At 38.2% G+C, this 26,741-nt stretch overlaps 1 protein-coding gene and 1 pseudogene across 4 annotated transcripts in view; one reads left to right on the top strand and one right to left on the bottom strand.

Annotated features, from left to right (window-relative positions):
- The window catches only part of Gstcd (glutathione S-transferase C-terminal domain containing), an 85,881-nt gene that overhangs the window by 30,447 nt on the left and 28,693 nt on the right, over window positions 1-26,741 (top strand). For all 4 annotated transcript variants that reach the window (XM_057793754.1, XM_057793753.1, XM_057793751.1 and 1 more), the window contains one exon: window positions 809-902. In XM_057793754.1, the coding sequence (XP_057649737.1) occupies window positions 809-902 (94 nt within the window). The remainder of the gene's footprint in view (window positions 1-808; window positions 903-26,741) is intronic.
- On the bottom strand, window positions 8,801-26,658 carry LOC130889857 (TIP41-like protein; annotated as a pseudogene).

Below are 26,741 nucleotides of genomic sequence, written 5' to 3'. Positions count from 1 at the left end.
ATGCCTAGCTATAGATACATGATTTCTAATATAGGAAAAAACCCTAAAAGTCAATTTAATGAATAAAAAATACAGTTTGTCACTAAAATTTTAGAATCTATTAGAGATAATCAGATAAACTGATAAGATGACATTCTGGGTTGTGAGTTTTGTTGACAGTTTTTAAGTAGCTTACAGTTTAAATAAGTGTTTTTTCATGTGTAAAGGTAGACATTGATGGGCTATGGAATGTCGGGTTTCTTTTTATCTCTATAAATTTATTTTGTTTTCAAGTGATTTTTCCATATATGTGTATGATTTATTTATTTATGTGTATGGTGTTTTGTATATATATATATATATATATATATATATATATATATGTATATGTATATTTGTATGTGTACCATATACTTACTTGGTACCAGAGAAATTCAGAAGACATTGGCTTCCCTGTAAGTAGTGTTAAGGATAGCTATGAGCCCCCATGTGGGTGTTCGGAACCAAATTCAGGTCCTCTGCAAGAGTAACTAATGCTTTTAACTATTTCTCTATTCCTGACCTAGTATATTTGTTGACTTACTACTTTTACATGTTTTCAGCATTACTTTTTATTACTTCAAATAAAAAATAATAGCAATATACTGATTTCAAAATAATATTTTGAACAGACTTTTTTAATAACATTTTCTATTTTCTTATGGAACTAAATATTTTGGTCCACATATGATTAATTTTAATTATCTTTGTCAGTGCATGAAATAGAAATGTTGCCTTTGAAAATAGATTTTATTAAGCACTAATTTGGAAAGCTTCCTTCCTTTTTTAGGAAAAAGGCATTGAAGCGATGTTTTCTCCGCACCCTTGTCCTTCTTGGACCCTTGACTGGAACAGCCTTCCTGCTGCTGTCAGCCCAAAGGAAGGTAAGCTTTGGTTTGCTTGATGGTGAAGGTTTTATGTTCAGTATGGATACTCATTTCAGAGCCATCTTACAATACTCAAAATGTCTCTTCGGTTATATTTAACTATCCAGGGAGTTTTCGTTTATTTTTATTTTTAGAATTTTATATCACTCAGATTTAATGTTTTCCACATTTTCCCACATTGACTTCACTAATTCTTTTTTTTCCTTTGATGACACATTTTAAAACTCATTGTAAGTATTATATTTTAGAATGTACAAATGACATCATAAATAGCTACAATTCCATTTATCACACTTAATCAAAATTAAGAAAAATGATTCATCATCTAGTAATTTATAATCATTTCCTCAATTGTTTAAAAATCTTGTTTTAAATAAATACCTCTTTCATGCTTGGTATTTATCTAAAGAATTATTTATTTTATTGTCCTAAATTATGTTTGGTTTGTTTTAAATAAATCTTTCTGTGATCCTATTTCAGTTTCCTGATTTTATAATTTTTATGTTTGATACTTATTGTAATAGTTAATATTAATGGAGTTCTAATTCTGCTATTATTTCTTCTGGTGCATGTACTCTTGGTTACTTACTTCCCTGTGGTTTTGTAATGTTAGTGTGTGAATCAGTTTGGTGTCACCTTAATCTGTGGTTCTCAACAGTTTTGGGTTAAGGGTAAATCTCATAGAGGTAATATTTCCTCATTTCACACATCTCCAAATGTAGAACTTAAGACTATAACAGTTAGCCTTTTAGCTTCCAGTTCTGTCTGTCTGTCCGTCCTTCTTTGTTGCTGGGTGGTCCTGTTGTACATGTTTTCTCGGGGTTACAGCTTCCAGCGCTTTGCTTTTGGTAGTCATGGTTGCCCCAGCTCTGTCGACACCGTCGAGGACAAGCTTCTCTTCTTCATCCTGCTATTCCAATGCAAGTCCCTAATCGGTAGAAATATCCTCAGGGCAGCCTTGGTGCCAATTACACCGATTTTCAGCCCTTTGCCCTTTTAAAAGACTGGATTTTCCATGTTTTCCAACACTCCATGAAACATGTAAAGGGAGCTTGTTAATCTTTAAATACCTTCTAAAGTGCTTTTTTAACAGTAAAAAAATTTAGCATGGAACAGAGATTTATTTCTTCAATTATTCTCTTGTTCTTTAGTTTTGTTTTTGCTACAAGTAAATTTAAGAGAATATTAGTTCTTTTTTTAATCTGTTCAGTCTTTTGATCATATTCATCCCCTATCCTCCAACTATTCTCCATGTCCTACTCATTCTACTTTGTATTTTTTTTTTAAAACCTGTCAAAAATATTTTGTGCTTCTCAGATATAGTCAGAAATGTGAGCTTCCATGGTATACTTCACAGGGGCCACACTTACAGAAAACTGACTCTGCATCTCAGCAGCCAACAGTTACCAATAGTAGGCATGAGACTTCGTGTCCAGCTCCTCTCTCCATACTAAGATCTGGTCTTTCTTGGGCTTGCACAATTCTTGCACATCCCATCACAACTGTTAAGAGTTCATATGTGTAGCTGCTCTGCTCTGTCCAGAGACACTGTTTTGATAAAAATTATGTACTGGCTCTGGCTCTTCCACCCCTCTCTGCAATGATCTCAGTCTTGAGAGAAGGAGTTGAGGTATTTGTGTTCCATGGACTGAGCATTCAGGATTTCCTTGTTCTCTGCACTTTGGCCAGTTGTGGGTCATAGTTACCCACATGTAGCTAGAAGGGATGGCTGTACTGTTGTAAAGGGTCAAAAGGGAGTATTGGAATAAGAAGAGTTAAACTGGAGTGGAGGAGGGGAGAGCAGAGTACAGGAGGAAATCCTGGGAGGGATAAATAACACTAAAATCCTTTGGGAAAAGCCACTGGAAAGCAACCATTGTAAAAGCTTTTTAAAATATGTGTATAACATACATAAAAAGAGTTACAATGGAGTAGTCCAGCACTACCCCTACTGGATACCACAGATACCATCTGCAAACAGATGGCTCGGTGGTTAAGAGCTCTTACTGCTCTTACAGAGGACCTAGGTTTGGAACCCAGCACACATATGGTATCTCACGACCATGCAAGGATCTAATGTCCTCTTCTGGTCCTGTGCACACCAGGTAACCTGTGGTGCACATACATACATGCAGGCAAAATGCAAAATAAATCTGGAAATTTAAAAGAAAAGAAAAAGCCAAAGCCAGTAATATGTTAGTCCTTTTGTAGTTATTGATCAGTGAGATTCCATAAACCCAAAAGCTCACATCCTAATGCTAGTGCTATTGGTTACCCTCCAGAACTTGACAGTCTGACCCTGTTGTTGAAGACAACTCGTATTTAAGTCATAGAACGTGGAGAAATCAAGCTAGTACTGACCTGAAAACTTTATCCCTTCTTGCATCTCTTTAATTGTATCATCTGGCTTTTATATATAGTATGAAAAATAGGAAGAGGTAACAGCAAATCACCATGGTTTACTCACATATATGTCATTGGCTTTTACATAAAAAGTTTTCAGTCTTGGATAAACCAAGACAGAATTGTCTGGCATTTTAGATTTGGTGTTTCTTATGATAGTCATTTAACTATATATAAATAATTTGACACCTATTGTAAGAACCATTTTCTTAATTTTTACTAACAAAGGCAGTGTTCGTCCTCATGCTAGAGTTAGTTCTGTCTCTTCAGTCTGACACTCTTAACCTACTTCTCTTCTTATATCTTGTACAATCACCTTTCAGTTGCACTGTTAAATCTATAGTAATTATCTCTGTCCTCAATTTTTTTTTACCTGTTTAGGTAGCATAATTCCCACTATTCTTTCCTATTCAGTTATACTCATCATTTAAGAATCAGTTCAAATGCCACTTTGTTTATTTAAGCCATGTTGCATATTGTCACCTTCCTGGATTCAAAGCCTAGTTGGTTACCCACCTGTAGGGTGACCTGTGGCCAGGTCCTTCCCTCCTAGTCTATATAATAGGCAAATGTTCTTGCCTCAAGCCATATGAAACTCTTCCTTGTCACTAAATTCCTCCTTTTCATACCAAGATATTTTAGGTTCATCTGTATATATATTAATTATAGATGACTAAAATACTTAATTTGAAAGCCTTTTATAATGAGAATCACTTAAGTAAATACTAAGTTTTCCCCCACTTGTTTTCTGTAGAGTATTTAGGTTGCAAAGAAGGAATTGATATATGATATAAACTAGTTAAAATAAGCCTCAATCTAAAGTCATTGCAGCCAGTTGGAATTATTTTTTCCTCCAGTAGCATTAGGTGTACCTTCTAGCATTGTACTTCCAGGAATGCTTGCCGATATGGGTGAAGCCTCTAGTTGGGCACCAGCTCAACTTCTCCACATTCATGACATAAATGTTGTCTTGAGCAATGGGGCTTTCCTGTCTGATTGTGGAAGGTAACCCATAGGTTGGCAATAGCCTGTGATGTTTGGGGGAGGATATTATGGGTCTCCTTCAGTCAATAACTCAACAAGATGTAATCTGGAAACAGGATGGTTTTACTTAGTTGGTGTGGGAAGTCCTTCTGTATATGTGTTGCTTTTATTAGTTAATGAATAAAGCTCTTTTGGTCAGTGGCTTGGCAGAATAGAATTAGGCAGGAAAACTAAGATTAATGCTGGGAGAAAGAAGGGGGAGTCAATGAGAAGCCATGTAGCTACCACAGGAGACAGATGCCTCCACCTAAACTTTGCTGATAAGTCACAACCCTAATGGAAATGGGTTAGTTTAGGATATATAAGAGCTTGCTAGAAATATGCTTAAGTTATTAGCCAAACAGTATTGCAAATAATAGAGTTTCTGTGTGATTATTTTGGGTCTGAGAAGCCAGGAATGAACAGATAGCCTCTGTCAACACTTAATGGTATAAACTGTCTAGTTGGAGCACTTGTCTCCCCCATTATATGGTGCCTCCACTTGAATTTCTTTCATTTATGTATATAGTTTAGGAAAAATTTGTAGTACTGGGTTCTCATATATCTTTTCAAAAGGCCTTTGTGTAGTATGGTGTTGAGTCCTTTGGCTATGTGCCCACAAGTTCTATAGTTAGATCTTGTGGTAGATCAATTTTCAGCTTTCTGAGGAACATCCACATTGATTTTTCATAATGGCTTTTTAAGTTTGCACTCCCATTGGCAATGAATAAGCGTTCCCTTTTCCCTTCATCCTTGCCAGCATCTGCTGTCTTATAATTTGTTAATGTTGGCTGTTCTGACTACCGTAAGATGAACTCTCAAAGTAGTTTTAATTTGAATTTCCATGATGGCTCAGGGTTTTGAACTCTTTAAAGGTGATTTTAGCCATTTGTGTTTCATCTTTTGAGAACTCCCTATATATATCTATACTCCACTTTTTAACTGGGTAATTTTTATTTTTAATTAGGTATATTTTAGTATTTTCCTATGCCAATGAGTTCAAGCCTATTCCCCGCTTTCTTTTTACCAGATTCAGGTGTCTGGCTTAATGTTGAGGTCCTTAATCCATTTGTATTTGAGTTTTGAACAGGGTAATAGAAATGGATCTATATTCATTGTGTCCCCTTAGTTTAAGTATGTGTGTTTTAATTTTCATTCAATTCTAAAAATAATTTAATATCTTTCTTAATTTCTGTCTTAACTCAATTTTCAATCAGCTGTGAATTGTTCTGTTTCTCCAACACCCTATGTAGCTTAAAATCTTTTTTTTTTTTTTTTGCTTTTTCGAGACAGGGTTTCTCTGTGGTTTTGGAGCCTGTCCTGGAACTAGCTCTTGTAGACCAGGCTGGTCTCAAACTCACAGAGATCCGCCTGCCTCTGCCTCCCAAGTGCTGGGATTAAAGGCGTGCGCCACCACCGCCCGGCTGTGGCTTAAAATCTTAAAACCTCATAGTGTATGGTTCATTTTATTTTACTTTATTTTATTTTATTTTTCAGACAAGATCTCACTGTGTAACCCTGGCTGGCTTAGAACTTCGGTATAGCTTAGGTTTGTTTGGAATTCACAGAGATGCATTTGCCTCTGCCTCTTGAGTGCTGGGATTAAAGAAATGGGTTATACATCATTTTATATCTCTTTTTTTTCTGTTTATAAATCATGAAACCAAATTTTCCTTCTCTTCAGTTTTAAATGTGTGTTAACTGTGGTGTGTGGTCAAAGGGTAGATAGATAAAAGTGTAATTTTTCTCTACTGTAGATGGATGTATTATGATTTTTTTTACTGATTCTTTGTGGATTTCACTTTATGCATTCTGATCTCACTTATCTCCCCATTTCCTTGAATCTGCCCTCTGCCCTTGCACCCCCCCCCCATCAAAACCAAATTCAAAAGATCCTTCCCCCACCTAATCCAAACAAAATAAGAAGAAAACAAAAACAGACTGAGTCTTATCATAGAATCTGTAGTGTGGCTTTGCTTGTGACTAAGCATTCATTGCCAAGAGCTCTTGGTCTGGCTCGGCCTCTGGTCTCTGCTACACTACCAATAGTGGGCCCTCACTGGGCTGCTTTTTTTCTGTGTCATGGAGATCCTCGCTGTCTTGGATCTGTAGGTTCATCCTCTTCGCATGCTCCAGCAGTTCATAGATTCAGTGGGCTGGACAAACTCATAGCCCTAGTCTATGCCTGAGTGGTACCTGGGTTGGTCAGCTTCCTAGTGTTGTTAGATATTCTACTCTAGGGACAGTCTTCAAGAACCCTTTTATAGATCTTCACAGGTGGAGACTATGGTGTCTTATTTCTCAGAAGTTTTTTAACAGCCAGTATCTAGAGTTGATGATACTGTATATTTTAAGGGGAATTTTGAAAAATAGTGCTTGATGTGACGAAATATCTATATGATTATACACGTTTATCTGAAATTTATTTCCATTAAGACAAGTGTACAATTAAATGACAAATTGAGTACTGCTGAACAAAGAAGGTGATTTGGATCTGTTTCTAATCCCATGGAATCATTTGTTACCACACTAAGAAGATGTGAGAGTCTATACCAGTTATTTTAGGATTGTTATGAACTTGTTGATAAGGAACTTAAATTACAGATTCAAAGATAAATACTTAGTAGTATTTTATACAGGTTGTATTGCATCAGTCTCTATAAAATAGAGCGGGATTTATGTTAGCGTGGAAATTTTTGTTTCTGAAACCAGCACTAGGCTAGGTTTCTGATCTTCCTCATTTAGTGCTAAAGTGCCGTTGTGGAGGGACACTGCCCCATCCAGAGCCTTCCTGGGACAGCAGAGCATCTGTTTGTCTTACCATTAACAGTGGCATTCACGTTCTCTTAGGGCTGGGGATATGTGTGCACATCAAGAAAGTGGCTTTTAGGAATTTTTTTCTATTTTATTAGTTTTCCCATCATCACAAATAAGTGGGTACCACAGTTAATGGGCTTTGATGCTTTATAATGAAGCAGCTTTTGCTGAAATTTTATAAATATTTAAATTATTAATGGGTAAATTTTTTGTTTTAAGTAGTGTTCAAGTTACTGTGTGGCATCATAAGAAATGGAAAAAAACCTTTTGCTTTGAACCAAAGATACTTGTAATAAAGTGCTCATTTGCAGCCATCAGCGTCACTCTCATTGAAGATAAAAGATCTGGCTGCAGAAAATGCTGGCAAATGTATATATCAACTATATATGCTTTCCCAGAAAGCTCTGAAAGACAGCTTCTGTTTCTAGTTAACACTAATCCTCTTTTACACATTCACAAAGAAGTATTTTCTTACATAATTTAACTCATTTTCCTTTACATATTTTTAAACATTTCACAGGAAATAACATCATTTTTAAACTTAAAAGCTCTTAATATGGCTAAATGTACAAGAATTATTTTTTGTACCTAAGTGGTCATAATTATATTTGGGGATGATGCCATTAATAATGGGTGTCCTTACTTTTCTGCTTATAAAAACTAATGAGCATTTTCAGCTAAATTGGCATGCTCTTTGCTATTCCAGAGTGTTATAGTAAAATTAGCTCAACTACAATGAACTATTCTCTTCTGTACTTTAAACTACTTCCTCTCAGTGCCCAAACTCATTCATTATTTTATTTAATTAGGCCAGCTCCTACTGCAAAGAATCTTGAAGCAAGGAGAGACTTCCTCAAGAGCTGTGCAAGCACACTATCTCACAAGCACTGAAGCAGTGTAGTTGTCTAAGATTGATTTGTCAGAAAGAAAAATAGTATTCTTAAGCATGGGGTAAAAACAAAATGTTGTTACAATTAGAAAACTACATACACAGTACTAGTAGTGAACCACATAGTGTACATAGACATATATTTTATAGACTTGTTTGTGGAGAAATTGTTTTATATAGAAATCTGTACTCACATTTGTAATTTGACCATATTCTTTATTCATAAATATAGAAATTTGTATCTTTTCCATGCCAAAATAAACATGTTATGTATAATCACACAGATTGCACTTCATTTTTAATTCCTAGGATACTTCTTTGTGTTAAAGATAAGTTATTTTCTACTAAGACTTTGCTCTGACATATTGCCATGAAAAAATAGTATTTTGTAGCAGTATACACATTTAACAAACTAGGTATTAATAGTATTTATTGATCAGAGGTTCCATAGGGCCACATTTGTATTTTCTCATATTCTCTCCTTTCCTCCCTCTCTCCCTCCCTCCCTCCCTCCCTCCCTCCCTCCCTCCCTCCCTCCCTCCCTCTCTCTCTCTCTCTCTCACTCACACACACACACACACACACACACGTGTGCGCATGCACAGACACACTCCTCTTTGTGGACTAAATAATACCATCACTTAAAATTTTAAAAAGCTCTTAGAGGATCTCTGACAATGGGCAGAGACCGTAGCTCTTCACTGTCCAAGTGCATTTCATGCCAAAGGACAAAGAAACCTCCAGGAGTTCATGCAATAAGCCTTCAAAGCAGGGAGTAGGTGGAATTGGAGACAGCTGGCAGGGAAAATGGGAATTCAGAGCCGAGGAAGATGTTAGGCATCACCTGCAATGAGAAAGTCAAAGCTGTTGGAGAGGTTAAGTAACTGACACACATTATGTGCCACACAAAAAGACACGTGTCTGTCAAATCAGCTGAACTAAGTAAGACTCGAGGTCTCCACATACTGTGCGACATAATAGTCATCACTTAGAGCGTTCATGCAGATCTCTGCCTGTGAAGCCACATGCACAGTTAGCGCAGTACTAACTGCATCACCATGGCCCAAATAAAACTGAGTAACTTAGCCGGGCGATGGTGGCGCACGCCTTTAATCCCAGCACTTGGGAGGCAGAGGCAGGCGGATCTCTGTGAGTTCGAGACCAGCCTGGTCTACAGAGCTAGTTCCAGGACAGGCTCCAAAACCACAGAGAAACCCTGTCTCGAAAAACCAAAAAAAAAAAAAAAAAAAAAAAAAAAAAAAAAACTGAGTAACTTAGAGAAAGGAAATCTAATGACAGTATCTTAGAAGAATAGTTCATAAGTTACTTACATCCACACAGAACTTCCTCTGAAAGCTACTTTTAGCAATCATACCTGTTCTAGACAGTTGGTGCTTAAAAACAACAAAGGTGTGAGGCAGAAGGTTTGGAGGACAGCTTGTGATAACCCTCCAATTACTGATTCTTTGTTTAAACCATTGAAATTTGAAATAAATTGATTAAAATCACATAAAATGAATATATTAAGAATTTCACATTTCCTAGACAAATTTAGATTTTTTTTGTTCCTGGAATATGGTTACTTCAAATTATAGTGATATTTTATTTATGTTTTATAAATAAAGCTTTCCTGAAGACCAGAAGGTAAAATTAAGCCACTAGAGGCCAGGCAGTGGTGTCAAACACCTTTAATCCCATGTTGGGAGGCAGAAGCAAATGATCTGTGTGAGTTCAAGGCCACGCTGGGCTACACTAAATCAATGCAGAAACCAATGGAGGCGGTGGTGGCTCACAACTTTAATCCCAGCACTACAGAGACATGTAAGCTGAAATAAGACAGGAACTTGCTGCCTTTTAGTCTGAGGATTTCTTAGAGGAAAGAACTCTCTAGTGGCTTGGCTGCTTTGCTTTTCTGATCTTTAGGTTCAACCCCAATATCTCTCTTTGGGTTTTTATTATCTGTGCTACATCAAATAATTTAATCTATTTCCAGCATTGTTTCTACTATTCTGTGACTGCTAACAGATCATATTGTACCAAATTACTTCCCATTTGTTGACTGTACCTATGTTATAATTATGTTAAGGACAGGAGATTACGAAATATCTATTGATACTTCATAATTGTGGCATTATTTAATTATAATGCTTGCTTTGCAGTTAAAGATCATGATCATAAAGAGTGAGTTTTGTACTTTTTTTTTTTTCAAGAAATTGGTCTCCTTTCATTCTAGGTTTCTTCTTCCCTGTACAGTTTATATTGTTAGCAGTGATATGTAAACTAAAGCAGCTTGATTTATGTAGGTCCCATGTTGGTACTGTTGGTTGGTTGTTGGTTCATTGGTTGGTTTGGTTTTTGAGATAGAGTCTCACTGTGTAGCCCTGGCTAGCCTGAACTGAGTGTGTAGAACAGGCTGGCCTCAGATTTGTGTTGATCCTGCCTCCTGAGTGCTGGAATTGTAGGCCTGCACCACCTTACCTTTAAATGCAAGTTCTTGCTAAGCTGGTTGGTTTTGGCATGTGTGTGTGTGTGTGTGTGTGTGTGCATACCTGTATGTGAATGTGTCAAAAGAAAGGACCTCTTAAACCTTTCTGAGGATGGGAGTAGTTTCACAGCACAATCTCACATCTAAGCTGATTCCCAGGCAGGAGACAGGAGTGGGGAAGCAGGGTGTGTGGCCACCAGTACTCCCTTTAATGCAAACTCACTTCTCTAGGTAAAAATGCCTGGCCTGACACCTGTAGCTAGAGATTCAGACAGTGTCTTAGTACCTGCTGCAGTTAGAGGAGAATGTGCTATAGTCTAAGGCTTTTGAGACTGGAACAGCAGCTAGATTCTAACTTTAAATTTATACATTTATTGTATCCCTGCCAAGTCTTTTTTGTTTTGTTGTGTTTTATTGTTGTTTGTTTGTTTTGAAACAAGGTCTCTCTATGTAGCTCTGGCTATCCTGGAACTTGCTATGTAGACAAGGCTGGCCTTGAACTCACAGAGATCTACTTGGTTAGTGTGTGTGTGTGTGTGTGTGTGTGTGTGTGTGTGTGTTTGTGTGTATTTAGCAAAGTCATTAAAATACCAGTGTGTTTTTCTCAGACTTTAGGAGCCAACGAAATTTCTTTTAATTGCTGAAGGAAAATAGCACACCTATTTAAAAAGAATTGTAATTCATGTGAACCCCACTGAAAAAAATGTAGCTCATGGGGCAGGTTGGAGGCTTCTTAGCTCAGTTGTTCTTACTCCTCCATGGTTGATTGTTAGTAATTGTGTTTAAATAAAAAGGGTGATTTCTCTTCAAACTGCTTTCTCCCCAAAATAGACTGAGTTAGGAGGGGGCTCAGACCAAGATTCATGTTTGTAAATCTAATGTCTTTCAGTGTTTCCAGCATCAAGTCAGATTTAGTGACTGTCTTAGTTAACGTTTCTATTGCTGTGAAGAGACACCATGACCAAGCAACTCATATAAAGGAAAGACGTTTCATTGGGGTGGCTTACATTTTCAGACATTTATTCATAATGGTATCATCATGATGCAAGATGGTAGCCTGAAGGTAGACATGGTACTGGAAAAGTAGCCAACAGTCTACATCTTGACTCACAGGCAACAGGAAGTGGTCTGAGACACTGGGCTTAGCTTGTACATGTATGAGATCTCAAAGTTTGCCTCCACAGTGATACACTTCTTCCAACAAGGCCACAGGTACTTCAACAAAGCCACACCTCTTAACAGTGCCACTCCTTTTGGGGGCCAATTTCTTTCAAACTACCACAGTGACTAACAGAAGTAATCAACTGCTTATCGTAGGATGGGTATTGCAAGAGTACTCTGAGTACTTGGAGGAAGAAAATAGTAACAATACACAAGAGTTATCTTTGAGATGTGATGCTTAAAAATGTGGTACATCTGTCTTTTTGGACTCAACAAAAATTGTCCCTTTTTTAAATTATAGTAAAACTTACGTTTTTCTATGAAAAGCCACAAAAACAATACATGAATTACTCAAAAACCATCTTTAAACAATTCATTGTTATAAATTGTGTAGCAAAATAGTAGATAACTGAGTGCAGCAGTTGTTACACAATCTCTTGAATGAGCATCTCTTTGGATCTGAGATGCAGTACCAAAGTAGGACGCATGTGTCCTCTACCTTCATATGTGGAAGACCTGTGCTTTCTCTAATCAAGGTCTTTGGTCAATAGTTATAGATGCATTTATTGATATTTAGAGTCAGAAGGAAGGAGGCAGAAGGGGGAAATGGAGGAGAAAGACTGAGAGAAGGGGGAGCTGGAGATAGACAAGTGACAATTTCAATATAAAATTCAGTGAACTAACTCTGAGTCAGGTGGCCTGTAGTAGGGCTTCCTATTTGAGGAACCCATATGAACAGACAGCTTCAATAAGCTTACATTGCAGTGGTGTCTCTTAGAACTTTTCTTTTTAAGGAAATAGTAAAAACTGGTTTGTAATACTTTCTTTTGACTTTGATCTTACCAGCTTTTACCAGCTTTGTCCCCTTTAAGAATATACTTTCTTTGTTTCTTTAAGGATTACTGTGTCAGCCGGGCGGTGGTGGTGCACGCCTTTAATCCCAGCACTCAGGAGGCAGAGGCAGGAGGATCTCTGTGAGTTCGAGACCAGCCTGGTCTACAAGAGCTAGTTCCAGGACAGGCTCCAAAACCACAGAGAAACCTTGTCTCGAAAAACAAAAAAACAAAAAAACAAAAAAAAAAAGGATTACTGTGTCAGAAAGATAGAAGCAATAGGTGCCATGAAAGGCCATGAAGAAAAGAAACTGGTTCATGTTTTGGGACATTTCCAAGCAACTCAAGAGGGTCTTGTCTTTGGCCATAGAGCCAAGTAAGCACTGGATTATCCGTGGTTGTCATTCTGTAGGGGAAGGCTCTGAGTCAGTTTACTTTATTTACTGAGCATACAGTAGTGTTTCCTGCCTTATTCATTCTATAAACTATTATTTGACTGTGATATTTCGTCTAAAGTTTTTCTCTCTTTGTTTTTCTTACTGAGGCCATTGAACACCATTCTGTTCATAATATAAAACTGAGGCATTTCCATAAAGTTGACTGCTGACTGGCTGATTTGTCATTTTCTTCCTGGAGTGTAGCAATGTAGGAATATACTATGGAAAGAAATGTGGTCAGACGCGGTGAGACACTCGTGACTGTGTTGCTTGGTCGCTTTCTTCTTGTGCCTTAAGTTGATGTCACTTCTCTGTGTCTGTGTGGTTTGTCACCCCTATTAAATCTGTGGGAATCTGAGCATTCTAGTCCTAGCGTGGCTCTTTACTTGGGCATTAGCAACTCAAGAGCTAGGGACTGGAAGACAGTTCCCTAGAAATTGTGAGTAAGACAGCAATACATTTCTTTGCCTTGTTGTCAGGCTGCAAGTGTCTGCATCTCCATTCCCTGAGGCCAGATTCCAAGTGTTTTCCCAAGGGACTCTGTCATATGGAAAACAGTCAGTCTTCCCCTGAATAATTTTTGTCACCTAATAAATGATTCATGAAGCTGTCAGCTTGATGGTGGGCACCTGACTAAGGGGATATATGAGTGACAGATTGAAATAGTAAGTTTACCTGAAATCTTAGTTGAATGTATTCTTAAACTGAAAGATTATCCTTGATGCTTTTTAAGAATATTAGCATTCTTAATACCATGGCAAACCACAGTTTATTCAGAGTTAATTCCTTGTTTTGATCAGTTAGCATCTAGTTTAGAGGGTTATACACTGAAACACAGGAATAATGAGTCCTGGTTGGGTACGTCCCAGTGAATATAGTTCTACATCTGAGCTGCTTACTTACATGTTTACCCTATTACTTCAAAGAAAACAGAAGCAGGTGTTAACATTTTCCCAAATAATGGTTTGGTCATGTTTGAAGACCATGTTTATTGCAGCATAAAATTGACATTTCCAGCTCTGGGTTGCCATTTCCAGATATCACAGTGTCTTAGATAGTGAATTTTATTTTTATTTTGGTTTGACTCGGTTGATTTTGCTGTTGTTGTTTTGTTGGTTGATTTTTTTGATTGGTTGGCTGATTAAGACAGGGTCTCCTGTATCACAGACTCGAGCTTCTCACATAGCCTTGGATTTCTAATCTTCCTATTTCAGGTTCCCTAGTGTGAGGGTACCATCGCTCATATTGGCATAGTGTTTAATGTATATATTAAGACATCCTCAATAAACTGTGTTTAATAAAGACTTATGGCAACTCCCATGAGGAATGTTTTAATTTTCCTTTAATTTTATATATGTGATTTTTCTTTTCAATAAAAAATGGGTCTAAGAATCTATTAGCATTCTTAGTGAGTATTGTGCTACAGAATAGATTGATTAAACAAGGAATTATGAGAATTCTTCTGAATGTTGTTTTTCTTTTATAACCCTATTTGTTGGCTTCTTAAACTCTGTAATAATACAAATTTAGGCCAAACAGATATAAATCGAAGGAAACCTTTCCTCATTTGTCCTTGGGGTGTCTAAGGTGTGTGGCATTTCTGTTGCTCTCCAGCGTGCGTGGCATCTCCATTGTTCTTCAGGGTGTGTGGCATTTCTGTTGCTCTCCAGGGTGCGTGCCATATCTGCCATGATGAAAAGTTGTCTTAGCTTCACAGAACATAGGAGCTGTCGTTGCTTCAGAATGTTTTAGTTACCCCAATCACGTTTTCGTAAAAATTCAGTTTTAGGCTTTGACATTTTTATGGCAGGAGCTACTATGTTTTATGTATATGTTGTATATAAAATGTAATTACTCCAATTGGTTTAATGTCGAGTAATTCTTTTCTTTAATGTCAAAGTTTTTTTTTTTTTTTTTTTTTTTTTTTTTTTTTTGCAGCAACAGTAGAGGAGGACAGGCTCATGGGTTTGTGTAGAGCATCTCCCACACCTTTCCTTCTGGTTCTGGTGGGCAGATTGATTTTTCCCTTTTCTGTTCTGCTTCTGGAGGCATATATTTGGACTAATTTATTTGGGTATGATTGGAAGATGTATCAGAGTGAATAATACTTATTATATCTTCAGGAAATTTAATCTTCTGTTTGTCCTTTAGAATGAACAATGGTCCAAATTAGATATTTTAAAGAATTTTAGCTTTAAAATATATATATATTTCACTCTACTACCTAGAGTTGTGAATGGAGCAGTTACAAACTCAAATGTGTAAATATCTTTATGATCCATTGTCTTAGAGCCTTTGCGGTGTATTCCCAAGAGTGGTATAGGAATATCATACAGTATTTCTGTTTTTAGCATTGTGGGGATCCTCCATTTCATTCATCATGTGGAAACCCAGTTTTCCCAGTACCATTCGTTAAAGATGCTGTCATTGCCATGTGTACAATTTTGAAAGCATTATAAAAATGTGGGTACTATAACTCTGTAGATTTTCTCTTGGGGTGTTATGCTATTCCATAAAGACATTGATTTACATCTCTAGTTTGTGTCAGCACCACGATAGTGTTTGTTATTTTGAAGTTTATCTGGAAATGTCTTCATTTCTCCTCTATTTTCAATGAATATTATTAATACAATTGCTAATACAACTTTTTAAAAAGTTAAATTTTATTCTTCACGAAATCAGGAAAAAAATATCTCACCATTCAGGTGGAGCACAAAAGACCCATTTGATCCTAAGCAGAAAGAACAGTGCTAAGGGTACCACAATACCCAATTTGAAATTATATTACTGAACAATAATGATATAAACAGAATAGGAACTGGGAAGATGGTTCAGTCAGTAAGTGATTATCTAAACATATGAACCTAAGTTCAGATCAGCAGTACCCATGTACATAGCTGGGCAGAGTGGTGTATCTGTAATCCCAAGGCTGGCAAATCAGAGACAGCTGGGTCCCAGGACATGGCCACTCCCTCTGCCCTTTACTGTCTTCTGTTCTCTTTACTCATCTTTTGTCTCATAAATTTTATTCTTTTCTGTTTTTATGATTGCAACTGTCATTCCTTGACCTCTCTGTACAGTATTGCTCTAGGTATTCTCTACAGTGCCGACGTGGCAGTCATGAACTGCCTTAGTTTGTGCTTGGTTTGAAATATCCTTATATATCCATCAATTTTTAAAAGATAGCACTGCTGGAAATATCAGTTCTGATTATTTTTAATAAAAAGGGAACCAAACATTTTATATTACTTAGCCCAAATTTGCCAGCTTCTTAAAGCAGGCAAATGAGATTCTTTTTTTTTTTTTTTTTTTTTTTTTTTTGGTTTTTCGAGACAGGGTTTCTCTGTGGTTTTGGAGCCTGTCCTGGAACTAGCTCTTGTAGACCAGGCTGGTCTCGAACTCACAGAGATCCGCCTGCCTCTGCCTCCCAAGTGCTGGGATTAAAGGTGTGCGCCACCACCGCCCGGCTTGCAAATGAGATTCTTAGAACACTGCTTAGGCTTTCTGGGCATCTCTAATAACAACGCATACTTTATTATTACAAAGGGCTTTTCTAAGATTTTCTTCTTATTGCAGTGCTTCTAGTAAAGTAGACTAGGAGCTGTCTTATATCTAAAGGCAAATGTCCAAAATCTTGAATCTTATTTCAAAATAGACATACAATTGTAACCAATTTTTATTATAAGAACATGAAGTTGGAGTCCATGTTTTATCTTTCCTATCAACAAATAAAGACTCAAAAGCTCATTTAATCCAGAGTCTTTGTGGAAAAAGGGTAGAAGCCCAGACTGAACTAGGCTTCTGTTGCTGCATATAAAATACCTCAGAGTTTAGTGACATAAAAGAACTAACTTCAGCTTCTGTGGTTCAGCATTCAGCACCCTGGCATGACTGAGGTGGCCTCTTCCAGTGTTAGTGTGTTCATAGTGCTGTGGTCTCCTCACAAACCTAGATGGCTCCAAGGCCCTTTATTTATATGTCTGCTGTGAGGATCCTGATCCTCGAGAGATGTTGGAGTGAGTCTCAAATCCTCAGGGATATTTGCTGGGAACCTTGGTCCTGTGGATCTCCCATAGGACAGCTCATGCATGGCATCTAGCTTCTGTCGGTGTGCAAGGGAGCTGTACGCCAAAGAGAGACCTTCTTCTGTTTTCAAACTAAAACTGAGAAGTGGCAGAACATCTTTCTATATTCTTTTCCGTGTAAGTTAGTCATTGGCATTGGTCTACAATCAAGGGGAGGAGACTTCACGTAGGTATGACTGCAATAGAAAGGATCCTTGGGAGCCATCTTGATGCCCAAAGTCATAGTCTGTTAGTAGCAACGTAACTCTCTCAATTTCCAGTCTACTATTCTGATTTCCTCTAATAACACAACTGATGAAATGCTAACGCTTCGGAATAATCGTACAACCAAGAGGTTACTGACAGTATTTCAATTGGAGAAGAATGCAGAGAATGCAGGTTGGCATAGCAGTTGGCATAGCGTCTTGGTTGGCTTTTCTGTTGCTGTGATAAGCACCATGACCAGGACAGCATTTAGAAGCGTTTATTTGGGTTTACAGTTCTAGGGGTTAGAATTCATACTGGCATGGCAGACGGCAGGCAGGCATGGTGGCTGGAGCTGGATGCTGAGAGCTCACATCCTGAAAGCACAAAGCAGCAGAGAGAATGGTTCCTGTAGGCTGATACTTGAATGTTTGATTCCTATTTAGGAAGGTTCAGGAGCTAATTGTTAAAGGAGATATGGCCTTGTTAGAAGAGGTGTGTCACTGGGCTTTGGGGTTCAAAAAGACTGTACCAGGCCTAGACTCTCCCTCCTTCCTTTCCTCACTCCCCCACATCTTATGCTTGTGGATCAGATAGATGTAAACTCTCAGCTACTGCTCCACTGCCATGCCCAACTTGCTTCCACGCTCTCCAACATGATGTCAGGGGCTAATACTCTGAAGCTGTAAGCAAGTCCCCATTGAAATGCTTTCTCTTATAAGCTGTCTTGGTCATGATGTGTCTTCATAGCCCTAGAACAGTAAGTAAGACAAAAATGTATATTCTACTGTTAAACTTTAAACTGTCTCTTTTGTATTTTGTGTGGTATGGAGCAGATGTTGATCAAAGCTGCTTCCTGGACAAATATCAAATATCCTAAAGTATCATGGGGAATCACAGTCTGAATTCTTTAAATTCACCTCATTTTTCTGTAAAGGAAACCAAAAGCCTTAATGTCTAGGCAACAGGAAAATCAACAAGCCATGAGGTACAGAGAAATCTAGACATCAAGTTCAGATTTAATAAACCACAGTCCATGAAATCAACTATAGTCAGTAACTAAAAGATAAAAACTGGTGGCACATGCCTTTAATCCCAGCACTCGGGAGGCAGAGGCAGGCGGATCTCTGTGAGTTCGAGACCAGCCTGGTCTACAGAGCTAGTTCCAGGACAGGCTCCAAAGCCACAGAGAAACCCTGTCTCGAAAAACCAAAAAAAAAAAAAAACAAAAAAAAAAAACAAAACCAAGTTATATGCCCAACATATCAAGACCTTTAAGCTATAACAACGTAAAGGCTATATGACTTCTCAATGACTTGTTTTTAGTGCAAAACCATATTATGAAGGTACAAGTGTTATATTAAACATGGTTTCTCTGCCCTGAAAATGAGCCTGGGCTGTATGACCTATGTTATCCCCTATGGCTCTTCAGTAAAATGCTGTACATTGAAGTAGTAGTTTCTAGACTTGTGGAAAGTTAATGCTGGAAGAAAACTGAGATGTCACCTCCTTAAGTTGTGTTGACAACTATGTGCTGGCTATGTTGAAACTCGCAGAGGTAACACAACTGCTTTTAGTGAACATGAAAGCTGTGGTTTCTGTGATGTAACACCTATGACACAGTGGTAGGATCAAATCTGCATTGTTAATACTTACAGTAACAAAATTGGGATTTGGGGAAATGGGTGTACGTGCATATTTGAAAACAGAGTATAACTGATGTATTGTATATTTTGCAACATTCTGGCCTTTGTAACTGTTATCGAATTTCTTTCTTTCTTTTTTTTGGGGGGGGGGGGATTTTTGAGACAGGGTTCCTCTGTAGTTTTTGGTGCCTGTCCTGGAACTAGCTCTTGTAGACCAGGCTGGCCTCGAACTCACAGAGATCCTCCTGCCTCTGCCTCCCGAGTGCTGGGATCAAAGGCGTGCGCCACCACTGCCCGGCTGTTATCGAATTTCTAACCCTCCTCTGATTGGCCAGTTCCAATTAGTTGGATTTGAGACATCCCTAACCTAAACAATTTATAAAGGCACATACCTGCAGATTTCTGTATTTTTAACAGGTAGTCTCTGTGAGAGTTTCCTGTCTCTGGTCACACTGTTTAAAAAAAAAAATCATTGTTAATTTTGTTTGATGTGCTACCATGCTTTATGATGTTAGACAAAAGGCTTTCTACATCAGGGATACATGCTAAAATATTTACAGCTGAAGTAATGTGATTATTTGAGATTTTCTTTAAGACTAAAACGAAATTTGTTGTAACATTTTTGTATGAACTGAAATTAACTGTATTACAAATAAGTTTGACTTTGATTTTAAATTTAAATTTTTATTTCATATTTACCTTTCCTACCAACCTACTGTTCTTAACCCGTGCATAACTAAGGGGCCGCCCTTCACAGTGGCTAGTTTTTGCCTCAGCATTATCCACACCACAGAGTTTGGTGCCTTTGCCTGTCTGCTCCAGCAAAAGTCCAGCCTCTTTTTCCACAAGCCTTCAAGGGTTACTAGGTTTCTGGGTGTTTCTTTCTCTGCATACATCATGTGAGCAGAGCATGGCGCCCACCCTGACAGGGCTCTGCTGTGCTCCTTTGAAGCTGGATTAAGAACTCACTAAGCGGGGTGTGCCCATTAATTATAAGGTTTTAAAACTTGACTCCTGGAAATACATAGCTCAGATATTTTTAGTTTTAATAGGATTAGGTCTATTATGAAAGAATTTGAGAGTATATGTTATATTCCTGGAAAAGTATGTTTGTGAGTTAATTTAGTATGAAAAGAGATGAGCTGTTTTCCTTCTATGTCAGAAAAATGAAATATGTATTTGCTGATACTGTAGAGATCTTGAGAAATATGAACAAAAGTAGCATCTCATAAAGTATATAAATGCATGTTGATCTGTACAATAATTACTTTAATTTTAAACTTTTTATTCATTTTACATACTAACTTTAGTTCCTCCACCCTCCATTCCTCTCCTGCTCCCTTTCCCCACCCCTGTCCATCTCCCATCCTCTCCTCAGAAAGGGTAAAGGCAGGACCAAGCCCCTCTTCCCTGTATCAAGGCTGAGCAAGGCATCCCACGTTAGGGAATGGGCTCCAAAAGGCCAGCTCTTGCACCAGGGATAGATCCTGATCCCGCTGCCAGAGGCCTGTCAAACAGACCAAGCTACATAAGTGTCGCCCACAGAGTGACTAGTTCATCTTATGCAGGCTCCCCAGCTGTTGGTCTAGAGTCTGTGAATTCCCACAAGCTCAGGTCAGCTGTCTCTGAGTATCTCCCAGTCATGATCTTGATTCTCCTGCCCCCTTGCTCATATAATCCTTCTTCCCTCTCTTTGACTGGACTCCTGGACCTTGACCTGGTTCTTAGCTGTGGATCTTTGTATCTGCTTCTATTATTTACGGGATAAAGACTCTATGATGACAGGGTATTCACCAATCTGATTTTATGGGAAGACCAGTTCAGGTACCCTCTTCACTATTGCTAGGAGTCTTAGCTGGGGTCATCCCTGTGGATTCCTGGGAATTTCCCTAGCACCAGGTCTCTCCCTAACCCCATAATGAGTCCCTCTATCAAGATATCTCTTTCATTGCTTTCATACTCTGTCCATTCCCCAACTCCACCATCTTATTCCTTCATGTTCTCATCCCATCGCCTTCCCTCTACTGCACCCCCACCACAGTTTACCCAGGAGATCTCATCTATTTCCCCTTCCCAGGGTGATCCATGAGTCCCGCTTAAGGTCCTTCTTGTTACCTACTTTCTCTGGAGCTCTCGATTGTAGTTGTCCTTTGCTTTACATCTAGTGTCCACTTATGAGTGAGTACATACCATGTTTGATTTTCTGGGTCTGGGTTACCTCACTCTGGATGATTTTTTTCCTAATTCAATCCACTTCTCAGTACCTCAATAATAATTTCTTAGCCATCTCCTTGAAGCACCACATTTAAACAAATCTTCACTGTGTAACATTATGGAAAAGGCAAACGTCAAGAGATTGAAAAAATCGGTTGCTTCCTGGTTAATGGGGAAGTAAGAAACAAAGAATTTGGGAGATTTAAGATTGAAAAGCCCTCTGCATGATACTGTAATAGTGGGTGTATATCTTATCCAGTCCCACAGAATGCATACCACAGAGTGAACCTTATTTAAACTGGATCAGGTGATGAGGTGTGATTTCGTAGTTTGGGGTGCTGATCATGGGAGAGACAGGGACTAGAAGTTGATTGATTAAATGGTCAAGTTTTACATGTTTTTCTCCATTCTCTGAAGTTTAAATTGCTATAAACCATAAATTCTATAAACATCCACTTACACACACAATAAACATCCACTTACACACACACACAGGTTGGGGGAAGGAGAGGAAAGAGAGAGACTGATTATTGTCTTTAGAGTACTTTATCCCAAGTTACACAGATCTTTACCGACTCTGTTAAACATCAACATTTAAAAACAGACATTTACCAGCAAAGCTTACTCACGTTGATATTTACAGGAGTCTTTTGCATTTCCAAAGTTAGAGTTGAGGTTTTCTAACTATTTCTCCAGTGTTTCCCTTTTCTGTGCTTTATTTCTGCTTTTATGCTGTTTTCTTTCATATATATTATTGGTTATTTATTAGAATGAATGTTTAAATCATTTACTTTTCTGTCTTTATTGCTTCCCAATGAGTGCATTTCTAGTAAAGCTTCCAGACTTTGCAAAACATGCTTTTCTGTGTCTCATAACTTTAATGTATTACTCTTATTACTCTTCATTTCTTAAAAGTATGTCATTTGGTTTTGATTATTTTGTCCATCCAAGACTTATTTATGGACTGTTTTTAGTTCCCAAGGTTTAAATGTATTTCTCTTTCTAATAGCTTTTTAACTTTAAAAAACGTGCTGTGCACATGCTTGTGTGTGTATGTGTGTGCGCATGCTCTCATGTGTATGTGTGTGCAAATATACTTATCAATGCAGACATGTGCAAAGGCCAGAAGTTGACATTGGGTTTTCTCTTCAGTCATATTTCCTTTGTATTTACATTTGAGCTAGGTTTCTCACTTAACCTGGCAAACCCTTCGGATCCTCCTGTCTCCCCCTACTAGCACTAGGGTTACAGGCATGAGCCTCCTGGCTTTTATGTGGATACTGGGGACTTGAACTCCTGTCCTTATGCCTGAGCATCTCCCCAGTCCTATAACAGCTTTGATGAATGTAGTCAAAATCTAAAATCCTGTACATGACTGATTTCACTAATGTTGTGGACTTTTTTTATATCTTTATTCTTCTAGGTTTCGTACCATGTATTTTGACCATATTTACACCCCCTTCCTCCTCCTATATCCACCATTTCCTCTCTACCCACCCAACGTTTGAATTTTCTTTCCAGTTGTTCCAGTTTATATAGCCCAGCTACTCTTGGGAGTGGAGCGCAACTGGTATTTAACAGTGTATCTCTGTCTATGCTCAAAACAGTTTATATGTGTATACGTGAGTAAAATGTTTTATTCTTTGGGTCTTCTAGAAACATTAGTCCTATAATCCTGCTGGCAGCATCAGAATAAAACTAAATAAGAAAATTTCCCCACATACCCTAAGGAGATTGTTCCCTTTTCACCTCTGGCTAGATACTTGTATATACACATGCGTATATACACACACACACACACACACACAGTCACACACTTATGCACACAAGCATGCCTACAGCTCACTTTCACTAATTCAGGCACTTATTCTCTTTGCATTGTTGATGGAATTATAAATTTTTGATAGCTTTCTAATTTGATAACAGCTGTCAGAGTATGTTTTGCTAACATTGTTTCATATTTTGATCCTCTACTTTTCTGTGCACCAACTGTTCCATCTCTGTAGAACCAAGTTTTTATTAGTGTGTTATAAAATCACTTTACCATGGCCTTATCAGAAATTAACATTTCAACTCATTTCTTTTTGCCACTTTTTCCCTCCTGAAATGTTCTGTTTTCTGCTTTGGGATCCATATTTTCTTATTATGTAGTCTCCTCCTACAAAAGACTCTTTAGAACAAGAAAATATAAAAAAGTATATGTCATATTTAGCAGTGACCAAAGACACACTTTCTTGGTATTCTTCACAGGAATAAATTAATAAAATCTTCAGAAGCACGATCATTCCACCTATCTCCCAGTTTTTTAAAAACAACAAAAAGAGTCAGTTTTTAACAATGTATTATCTAAATAAATCTAACACTACTCAGAGACAGACATTTAAGTGTATGTGTTTTTAAAATGCATGTGTGTACAAACACACAAAATATGATGTTGCCCAGAAACTCCAACTAATGAATAATCTCTCAAGATTAACTTCCCAGGTGCCACATCACAACTCTCCAAAAGTGGAGATAAACCCCAGAAAGCCCAAATCTAAGATGCAGTATAGTGTCTCATCATGCTTAGTTGAGAATCCTATGACAGTCACAAGGCATGTGGGCTCTGTGATGGGTTTACAGTCCAGACTCTGTACAGTGTCTTCACAGCGCTTCGCTGTCGGGATGGATCGTGTCCATCTCATGAGACACCTACATGGCCCTGCTGCTGAGTCACGCCTTGTGCTAATTTACTAATTCAGATGGAACTCCAGAGCAAATGACATGGAGCACAGATCTGAAGACAGATGGTATAAATATCAGTTGATTCAACCTGCCTGGAACAATCTTTTATTTTTCTTTAAGTACAGAAAATTTGTGTATAATCAAGAAAATTAAATCTCATAATAAAAACACCCCTACAAACAGCCAGTGTGTTCAGTCAGGTTCCACATGGAGTGTATGTTGACTCACATTCTGCTCTCCTGGGGTACTTTCTTGTGAGTCTGTGAGATTAGGATCATTTCTTTCCATAAATACTAACTTATCACAAATGGCTTTCCTAATCAGTAAATGCTGATTTGGATTTACAATTGGATTGAAGAGCGTCTGGGGAAAGAAGGGTTTGTGTGCATTGTGTTGGTGAGTGCAGTAGGAGGCTAGTTTATGATAGATTCACAGACCTCAGTACTCCACAGCCCATACACACACACATATGATAAATGCTGCGTACTTTAATTAAATTCCGTGAAAAGGAAAGGTAGATTATGCATTAAATTACCATTTTTTTCTGTCAGAATGTGTGTTCTCTTAACATGTAGCTTTTGTTAGCCTCATGATAAGCACATCCCTTCTGATAAGCATACCCCATGGGTTCTCAAGAAAAACTGCAAAAGTAGAGAAGAGCTGGGATGTGTTAGGAAACTCCATGGTAATGCAGTTCATCTTCAAACAGGAGAACTTCTCTCTGGCTTTCAATTCCTATTCCTATATGATCTGCTATAGGTACAACCTTTAACTTAAGAGAGTCCCTGAGTGCTGTTTGTTTATAGTCTGTGGTGTAGGCCTATGCACCACAGAGTATGTAGGACTTCTCTTACTTTCCTGCCGCTCTTCAGCACAAGTTGCTTTACGCATTCCTGGCAGTTCTTTACACATCTTAGTACATCTGTTTCATTGAACTCAGTACAGTGGCTCAAAGCTAGTCACGCTAAGTCATTAAAGTGTTGTCTCCAAGCATCCTTTCAGGAATAGATAGCATATGCAGCTCACCACCTGACTCCCTTCACTTGTCCAGACTTCAAAGTTCGGTTCTTGCCACCGTCAACGGAGAAATGCTGATGGCTGTTCCAGAATCTGTGATCATGGCCAAAACTGAGATCACAACAGTCTTGGTTGTGGCTGCTTGACATGGCTGTTCTGTTACCATCTTTTTTTTTTTTTAGTCAGTTTCATGATCTTGCCCAGGCTGTCCTCAGACTCTCTACTTAGCCAAAGCTCATTTAGACCCCTGCTCTTCCTGCTTCTGTGTCATGCTTACATCATAACAGATATATATGTGTTCTTGCTTCTGTGTCCAGCTTACTAACTTGTTATCAGTGGTGGTGTGGTAACTTAAGCATCTAAATCTTTGAGGAGCCAGCGAGAATATTCAACATGCCTGTCTCGTTTTCATTCATTGAGTTTGTTGTTTGTTTCCCTGAGATTTGCTACATTGATTCCTTTTTTTTGCTCCCATTTCTATTTATGAGCTATGGTCTTAAGGTCACAAATTCATGGCCTTTTTGGTCAGAACCACAGATTTAGGTGGTAACCCACATATATTGATAAATATCTTTTAAAAATAATTTGGCAAACTTTTTTTAAAAATATGTGTTTATAAGTGAGTATTTTTTTTGGAACTGGCTAAGAGAATGTAGGATTAGATATACATGCAGGGTGGGCATTTTTGTGTGGTTTATAATTGTTTCTGAGCATGAAGAATTGGCTTCCAAGAAGTTTCTACACACTGTGATGACTTGTTCCTTATGGAAAGTAAGCTCTACTTCCTCGGCCTCAGAAGAACTGATTTGGATTTACAATTGGATTGAAGAGGGTCTGGGGAAAGAAGGGTTTGTATACATTGTTGGTGAGTGCAGTAGGAGGCCAGTTCATGATAGATTCACAGACCTCAGTACTCCACAGCCCTTACACACACTCACATACACACACATATAGTAAATGATTGTTATATACATATATATATATAGAGAGAGAGAGAGCAAATGATCTGTTGCTCCTGTGTTCTTACCACTACTTCAACCTTTTTTTTTTTTTAACTTTCACTTTTCACCCCTCCTATGTTTCCTCTTGGGGAATGTGTAACTAATTGAAGTAAAGTTCAGAGAGTTTTATTAGTAAAAAAAACTCTTTAAGGAATTCTAAAGAAAGTTTCTTACAATAGGATCACAGCCCAATCCCATCGCCATCCTTAGAACACGTAAACCTCTGTAGCCGGAGACTGCTTGTTCATTTTCCAGCTGCCCAGACCTGAAATAATGACACAGAAACTGTGTTATTATAGCACTGCTTGTCCTATTAGCTCACGTTTCTTATTGCTAGCTCTTATATATTAAATTAACCCATTTCTGTTAATCTGTGATTTGCTACGTGGTTGTGGCCTACTGGTAAGGTTCCGTACGGCATCTGTCTCCTGCAGTGACGGCTACATGGCTTCTCCCTGACTCTGCCTGCTCTCTCTCTATATATATATCTCTTCCAGCCTGGCTATCTTCTGTTGAGCCATTGGCTGAAAGCAGCTTCTTTATTAACCAATAGTTATAAAAACATATTCACAGCATACAGAAGAGAATCCCACATCAAACCTCTTCATTTTAAATCTGCCCTTTCTTCTCAGCTTCAAAGCTTTGTTTTTGAAAGTAGAACCCATCACTGTGTCTACCTCTACACCATCTGCTAAAACTAAGCTTACCAGGGTCCTCCCTGCCCTCCACCACCTCCTCTTCCCGGTGTACCAGTCAAGTTCTCTGGACACATTTCAGTCCTTTCCTGCCTGTTCCTCTGCAGCATATACCACTTTTCTGCAGCCTGTTTGGCCATACTCTGTCTTTATATCTGTTGGCATGCTCTCCTAGATGGTGTTGTGGTTCCTTGTGTTTCATGGGATTTGGGTTATTCTATCT

The sequence above is a fragment of the Chionomys nivalis genome, chromosome 18, assembly GCF_950005125.1.
Source record: "Chionomys nivalis chromosome 18, mChiNiv1.1, whole genome shotgun sequence".
NCBI classification, from domain to species: Eukaryota; Metazoa; Chordata; class Mammalia; order Rodentia; family Cricetidae; genus Chionomys; species Chionomys nivalis.
Note: the sequence above shows the minus strand (reverse complement) of the source record. Positions and strands in the feature narration are given on the sequence as shown.